Source organism: Nelumbo nucifera, chromosome 1 (genome assembly GCF_055504915.1).
Source record: "Nelumbo nucifera cultivar China Antique chromosome 1, China Antique-T2T, whole genome shotgun sequence".
In the NCBI taxonomy this organism is placed as follows: Eukaryota; Viridiplantae; Streptophyta; class Magnoliopsida; order Proteales; family Nelumbonaceae; genus Nelumbo; species Nelumbo nucifera.
In genome coordinates, this window is record NC_142649.1 from 96,618,785 (window position 1) to 96,626,989 (window position 8,205).

General features: G+C 41.7%; 1 protein-coding gene across 1 annotated transcript; it reads right to left on the reverse strand.

Moving 5' to 3' along the window:
- Window positions 1-914: 914 nt before the first annotated feature.
- LOC104610604 (uncharacterized) lies at window positions 915-2,491 on the reverse strand. The gene has a single exon (XM_010277309.2). It carries the CDS (start codon window positions 2,361-2,363, stop codon window positions 2,016-2,018), a length of 348 nt encoding a protein of 115 aa, XP_010275611.1. The 5' UTR covers window positions 2,364-2,491; the 3' UTR covers window positions 915-2,015.
- Window positions 2,492-8,205: the final 5,714 nt, after the last annotated feature.

Here is an 8,205-nt window from a genome sequence, read left to right on the forward strand (position 1 = left end):
GTTAGTTCCTATCCTACTCCTTATGTTGGTTGACGTGTGAATGTGTAAGGTTAAAAACGGTTTTAGATCTAATAATAGTAATTTTCCATCAACATATCCATAAAATGTTCTAGCAGATATGAGCATGTTGAAATGAGTAGAAAGACTAGAAGGAAAAATATGTAAAAGCAAATGTGACCATTCAATAGAAATGAGGGGAAGTTCACTAAGGCAGTTCAGTCATGTGCATAAAAGACCACTTGCTTCCCTATTGAAACGAGTAATCTGATTCTGATGCAATTTGAGGTTTCAAACATGGCTACAGGTAGGCAGGCCAGGAGATGGAGCATAACAGTAACAGACCTCAGAAACTCACAATTTAACAAAAGGTTGGCCCTTGATGCATAGGAAATGTTAAAGAAGAGTTCACAATAGTTGGGATGGGGCTCTATTGGTAGCTTTTAGACGTTCAATTGGGGACTTCGGACCTTCTAAGATTGAGGTGCTTTCAGAGAGAATACAAGGGTCATGACTACTGTAGACTGGCCAAATCAGATTTAAATTAGAAAACTCCTTAGCAACAAATCTGTTCTTTTCTTTTCTTTTTTTTTTGGATTGGAATATATTAATTTAAAAAGAGAGGAGTGCAAGTTCTTGTCCCTTCCAAGGAGCAGGGTGAAAGGGACCATAGTTCAAGGATTGAAACAATATTTGAAAACTGAGTTGGAAACACTAAAAAACATAATGCTACCCTGAATTAGGAAGACCCTAGTAAAAAGTTAGACAATTAACTTATCCAAATGTTGTCCTAATTCATGGGAACGAGAGTCCCCTTTTCATTCTTTCTTTTAAGTGAAACAATCTTGTCAAAAATTAGAAGCCCACAGTACACAATGAACTCTAGCAAGTACCAACTTTTAGTCTAACTTTTGCACTTGAAGAAAAGGCTTCCCGAGAATTTCATCAGTCAAAACTTGTCTTGGTAATACAGAACCTTGGCAAGAAAAATAACAAGTTTAAGTCTTGAATGCATTACTTTTTCAAAGACATAAAAGAAAAGCATTATCTTGACAAGTCCTTCTGTCAAAACAGATGAATTTTGAACTGATTTAACAAAATGCAGCCAGCATAGGTTATTAGCCTATTATTCATTTACTTTTATTAAGAAAATGTGGCAAACCAGGTGATCATGGTCCAAATTTATATAAAATTATACATATGTCAGCCTACAAACCAATTCAAGAATAACCAGAAATTTGAACTTTAACCCTAAGAACAAGGACTAATGGACTATTGTTGCTCACAATCTAGAGGTCACAGAGCTATGAACCCTAAGAACAAGAACAAGTCAATACTAATAATATTCTTGTTGTATATCTTATTTATATAAAGTCAAGACACTTTGCAACACCAAAGGAAGAATATGCAAGAATTACAAGGGGAAGATTTGTAAGCAAGCAGAAATAGGTTACAGAGGTCGCAGTTCTTTTAATTCTGTAAGAACCTGCCCATAGAAGGTTCTTGCGATTGTCAGGGCTGTGAATCCTAATAAGAGGAGCCTTATCTATGGACTCTGGAAGCCAACAGATTCTCCGAAAATCCGGACTTCACCTTTTCTGTTCTCTGACTTCTCTCTATTGCTCAGTTTAAAGCTTCCTTACGTGAACGCGACGAAGCCGAGCAACAATACAATCTGAAGTCTAGACAGACCGATCGATCCATTCCCCACTTGAGAAAAATAAAAATAAATTTTCATTGAAGGGCTTCTTTTTTAACAAAAATAATAACTTCCATAAAACCGCTGCAACACATCCATCTTAAGAAGTTGAAAATAAAAAGAAAATTGCTGAAGGTGAGGATCTTTGTGTGAAGACTGAAACCAACTAGGTTTAATCAAATACTTGAAAAAAAAAACGGAAGAAATAAAGAAGCATCCGAACTCTCATAGTTAAAACAAAAAAAAAAAAAAAACCGAAACAAAAAACAGAAAAATGCTTACTGTCATTAGAGGACCATGGTTTAAACGTTGTGTTTCCTCAATTCCTCCTACCCTTTCCCTTACCATGGCGCTTGCCTTTTTTTAGCTTCAATTTCTTCTTCAACTTCTTTCCTACACCACCAGCTGGTTTTAGGGAGCTTGAGTTCTGATTACATGCAGCAATACTATCAGCCATCTCAATATCCATGCCTGTATTGGTAGAGGTGGTTTCCATTCCGGTGGTGGTATTGGTGGTGTGCGAACGTACAGGCAGCTTTGGAGAAGCAAGGGCAGCTTCTTGAGCAGCGAGCTTTGCTGCTTCTTTCTTCTCATAGAAAGGCTCCGCAATTTCTCTCCTGATCGTCCTCAATCTCTTCTCCCTTTTCGATCTTTGCGACTTCGCCATCGCCGAAGACGACAATCAGTGTAGGTCTTGGTTGCGTTCCCTTGCACTCTGTGTTTTTAGGGTTTTTTCTTGACGATTATACGACCAAAGAAAATTGCAGCTTGCAGGTCAAGGGTTCCTTGAACTCTCGGAACCCTAAGCCAAGGTTTATAATACAACTACTCGGGACCCGTGTGATGCACGGGTTTTATTAAGAAAATCCGATTAGAGGTGCATTTTTGGTAAAAATCCGATTAAAGGTGTTCATCTAACTTATCTAAGTCCAATTAAAACTCTTTTTTATTATGTATGGTCTATTTAGATCACAATTAAGTTGCATTTTAGTGAGACTGGCAAATTTACAATGGTCTCGATAAATCTGTATTATATTTTTATCTTAATGTTAAACTTTTATTTCTTTTAAAATTTTATGATTTGTAGTTATTTATGTATTATTTTTACATAGAAGTACGGGCAGGTTAATTGCAGAACTCTGATTTCCGCTCTACATCTACAACATTTCAAAAGGTGTGTGAATTGACATCAATTCAGAGCTAGCACTTACCCCAATTGTACTTTGTGCCTATGAATTTTGACAACGGACACTCTCTTTTTTTAAGTAAAAATATCTTTTACCAAAATATTTTTTTGGTTTGTAATTATTTCTATTTAAAGAAAATTAATGCATTGCATCAACATTTTATGGAAGGTTTTTTGTTAAGGTCAAAATATGTATAGGGCAAATTAATTAAACTATAGGTTGATTTTCCATATTTTCCATATTTTCCAAGAAAGCTTTTATAATTTTCCATATTTTAAATAATTTAGGTTGATTTTAAATTAATTAACCTATATTTAAGATGAATACATTTTAGGGCAAATTTTTTAAACTACCATTATGGTTTAGCTATTTAACTAACTCTACCCTTACTGTTTACATAGTGCTAACAAAAAAGAAATGAAATATCAAATTTACCCTCCACTATTCCTCAAAATTTTAAAACAAAAGTCAATTGATAAAAATGGGAGCGATCTTTGTCCCTCAATTTCAACCCAATTCATGTTGTTCTCTCTTCTTAATAGCAAAGCTTCCCTGCTTCAGACCAGTTTTTTAATCAAACAGTTGCTTCCACATTCCTCCCTCTCTCTCTCTCTCCCTCTCTCTCTCTCTCTCTCTCTCTCAAGAAATTAAAAAGGAAAAGAGGAAAAAAAGATGGAAACAGTAGAGAGACATGAAGGCTCCGTTTGGTTTATGGGAAGATTTGGGTGGGATAGGATGGGATGGGATGGGAAAGTGAAAAAAATTAACTTTCCAATGTTTGTTTTTATACATGGGAAAATAAAGGAAAAACACTATTGGTTCTTCGTCGAAAGAAGAAGAAGAATGTGAGGGAGGAAGATAGGAAGAATAGGAAGAAGAAGAAGGTGAGGGAGAATCCCCTCTACAATCTGGTCTTAAAAATCCCCTCTACCCTCTTCTCTTTTCAATCTGGTCTTAAAAATCACCCCTATCTCATCTCCCTTTGTCCGATCCCAATTCAGATAAAAGGAATTATCAGTTTCATCATGAAAGGAATTATCAGCATAATAAACTGGTGAAAGAAATTATCAGCATGATGAGATTTATCTGAACTATATGTCGGCTTGAGACGATGGATTAATAGAGGATAGCTTCTTCTTTCGACTGCTTTGTCTTGGAAAGAGTTGATGCTTGAGGAAGGACCTAGAAGATTGATGAGAGGGGGGATATTTTCTCTAGTGAAAATTTCTTGGATTAGGATCAAGTTCGATTTGTGATTGTATGTCGTAACTAGAGAAGATCTAAAAAATCTCATGCCTGAACCTTCTTCCTCTGGTGATGGCTGCGGTTTGCTTCTAATCGGTGATGATCCTTTGTAGAGAAGAAAAGAGGCACTGTCATCAAGATTGAAGACGGTGAATCAATGACCGAAGAAGAAAAAACTGAGAAGAAGGGGAAGGAGAAAGTGAGATGTAGAAGGAGAGAATGAAGGAGGAAAGCGGGGGAAAAGAGTTCTGAGGAGAGGGATTGCAATACAATCTACCGTTGCAACGGAGATAGGAGTAAAGAAAGGGGAGGAAGACAGGAAGAATAGGAAGAAGAAGGTGAGGGAGAAGAGAGAAGAGGAAGATGGTGGGAGATCACCGCAGATCCATCGCGGATCGCCGCTGCCCCTCACACTGGTTCCTTGCCATCATCTGGTGAAAAAGAAGGCCAGTAATAGTGGTTCTTTGCCAGTTCGATGGTAACAGTGGTTTCTCAAGTTTGTGCGACCTCGATTCCATGATTTTGGGATCTGACATCCCACCTCTCTTTGAAAAGCTTTCTAGTCTTATATTGTTTGTTGAAGAGAAGAGAGAGAAGCAACTAACGACTCATCGACTTTCTTTCTATCTTTAGAGCTAGAAATCCTTGGAGAAGGAAGAGATTGTGTTGGGAAACCCTAGAATTGGAAATTGAGAAGCTAAGGATTTGGGGATTTGTGTGTCATTCGAATGTGAGAGCCTCAAATCTGTCATGGCCAATCTTCTAGGCGGTGGGGAGGGTGTTTCACCGGCTACAACGGCTTCGGAGTTGAGTGGCAGTGAGAGTGGCATTGGTAGAAGGAATGACCATTCTTCGAGGGATGAGGTGGCGCCAACATCAGTGTCAACACCACCATTGACAGTTTCGAGATAATTTAAGGAATGGAAGACGTGGAAGAGGCAGACGCCAATGTGGCCAAGTTTGAATGCGAATGAGTTTATAAATCTATTGCATGGGTCGGATCCAGTGAAGGTTGAGCTCAACTAGTTGGAGAATGAAGTTAGAGGTGGGAATGTGATTTGATCTAGTGGTTTTTGTGGAGATTTGGAGGTGGTTTGGGGGCGATTCTTGTGTTTATGGGGCTTTTATGTTGCGTGCCATTTTTTTTTTTGCTTGCCTTTGCAAACAAGGATTGAGAATTAGGGGAGACTCAGACGGAGATCAAGGCATTGAAATTGTCAGAACACCTGAGAAAAGGTCATTGAAGAGGTTGCAACCAAGACGTTGAATATGTTTAAGCATTAAAATTGTCCAACAAGGACATTCGACAACGACCACAAGCAAGTCAGCAACCAAGATGTTGAATCCAAAGAGTAGAGCAGACATCCAAGGGACATTCAATGACGACGACGACAAAGTAGAGCAAAGAGAGAAAGAAAGCCAACAAAAGAAAAAGGCAGAAAGAGAGAAGAAGAGGGGTTTCAGATTCATATGTCGAATCCAAAGAGCGGCACAATGAGCAACGAAGGAGAAGTTGGTCTAGGTTCTGATGAAGCCAAGAAGCTTACAGCAGGAAGGAAGAAGACGAAGAAAGAGAAAAGAGGGGTTTCAGATTCATACATTGAATGAAGAGTGGTGTGGTGGTTGTCGAAGGAGAAGATGGTCTAGATTCCGATGAAGCCAAGAAGCTTGGGGTGGTCGAGAAGGCCATCATTGTTGCCAAACTTGCGAGAACCAAATGAGAACGATGGAATGTCATGGGGGTAGTTCTATAGAAGAAGAAACCCGTGCAACATCCATGCCAAGGGAGGCCAGGAAAAGCCTAATGTGTGCTAGAAGGCTAGGAGTTGCCCGATGAGATGGCTCCACCAAGGTCAATGGCACTGGATCATGACCTCAAGGCTCATGGCCAGGGCTCTCTGTGGCTTTAACCGGTCCATGGAAGGCGCCTCTTACATGCCAAAGGGTGATGGCCATGATGAGAGGCGATTTACCGCCAATAAGAAGGGACTCCTGTATGCCGATGATGCTAGGCACATATTGTGTCGATGATGATAGGCAATTGCTGGGTCGGAACACGCACATGCGCTATGGGCAATGGGGTAGCTCAATCAACTTAAACATGGGGCTGGCGAGGTGTAGGGACATGCTTAAGCCATACTCGCATGCCAAGCTTCCCTTCAGTGTGCGTGGCACAATGCTGGTCCATGCACTGCCCCCATGAGCATGTGTACGCCCATGAGGAACCCTGGTAGCCCTACTAACCATTAACCAGGGCCACCCCGCAAGGGAAGTTGGTCTAAGAGTGCCAAGGTTAGGCATCCAAGGAGGTCGACGACCCCTCCTCAAAGAGTACATTAAGCTTTTGGTGGTCTGCCAATAGGAAACATGATTTCTCCCAATAATCATATCGGCAAAATTTATGATAGTGCCACTCAATGTAAGCCCGCCAAGCGTAGGCAAGGATAAGCCTGTATCAGACCATAACGGGCTCCCCCACTCAATCCATTGTCGTCCTCGACAATGGCTCCTTTATAAATGGGTGTCTATGTTCCGCACCATCCACGAGTGCTCCAGTTAAGGGCTGCCTGGTCAACCTGGGTCTCGCCTATGTTGGTGTCCATGATGGGGACGAAACCATTTCACCATGCCGGCCTGCCTAGACTTCACCCACTATGTTGAGGTTACTTAAACTACGCAATGGCTATGTCGTCGAAGTGTGTGTGAGAAGGGCCCTCGAAGAAATTGAATGTGTGATGCTTCACGGAGGTCTGCCCCATGTGTTCTCTTTACCTCAAGGTCCAACTGTCTTCTTGGTAACTTTTCAATGGTGCTACCAAACACAATGTGATAGGTCTTCTCCTGCTATTGGCATAGTGTGTTGGGTACCCTTTCACCATGCTGGCCTACAAACTTTACCTCACCGTGTTCGGATTACCCAAACCAAGCCATGGCTTATGCTCTCTTGGCCCTTGAAACTACACTTCACCTCGTTGACTCAGGCTACCTCTTCGCTCTGAGGGGGCCCCAATACGTGCTGCCTCAAGGATCCGACTGAGTTGTATGCAAGTGTGGCAACTTTTCCCCATTATGTTGCTGAACATGCACTTGCCTTTGTGATGTCTGATTGCCGCGAATGTTCCGCCTTGTGTGAACTGAGCATGTCCTCCAATGCATTACCGATGTAGGGCCGCCATGCTCCAACAGCCAATGTACCCACATTCCTAACATTCCAATATTGTGGCTTCAACCAAGGACCCATTTAGGTGCAAAACTACCACTTCAGTGATATTCCTTGACCAACCGTCAACACCAACCAATTTCGGACTGTTGTCCTTGCCTTAGTAGTGCCTTAGACAAGCTACGAAACAATGGCTCATCCGTCATGAAACCAAGATGTAAGCGCACCACCCACACCTCACTAAAATGAACAATGACTGATGTCCGTGAGGAAGCATGGCACTCTCCCACTCAAACCACCGCAATATACCTTCTAAGAAATGGCCCATGCGTCTTCCCCCGCATGAGCGCTACTTTGGGGTTATTGGAATGGGGACACGATGAATGGCTTCTTGCTAGGCCTAATGAGAATGCTTTCTTGTACCCAAGTAGAAGTGCCGAGGGACCGCACCCCACAATGTGTTGCTTGTCGAGATGACCGCTTCAACTGGCTCTGTGTGCTCTAATACCAACTACGTCAAAGAATTTTTGGCCTTGATGCTTGAGATCTCTGACATGTCAGACAAGGACTTTTTGTTCAATTTCATGGACAGTCTCAATCCATGGGCTGAGCTTGAACTTCAACGGTGCGGGGTGAAGGACCTCGCCGCAGCCATGGCCATAGCTGAGCAGCTTGTTGATCTAGGGACACCTGATGAAGAAGACCAAAAGCCATCCAATCCACGTATCATGAGTTTGAGTGGGGGAGATCAACAATCAACCTCTACATAGGAGAATCGAGTGCACACTGACAAGCCTAACAATTACCAACAAGGAAAGAAGCCACAAGGAGCCCAAAGTTATCAGGGCCACCGGTACACTAGAAGACCTACGACTCCTCCCACACCTTGTTACATTTGCAACGGGAAGCACTGGACT

Bases quoted from the DNA above. Each gene is read 5' to 3' on its own strand.
- LOC104610604 (XM_010277309.2), bottom strand. From the start codon at position 2,363: ATGGCGAAGTCGCAAAGATCGAAAAGGGAGAAGAGATTGAGGACGATC.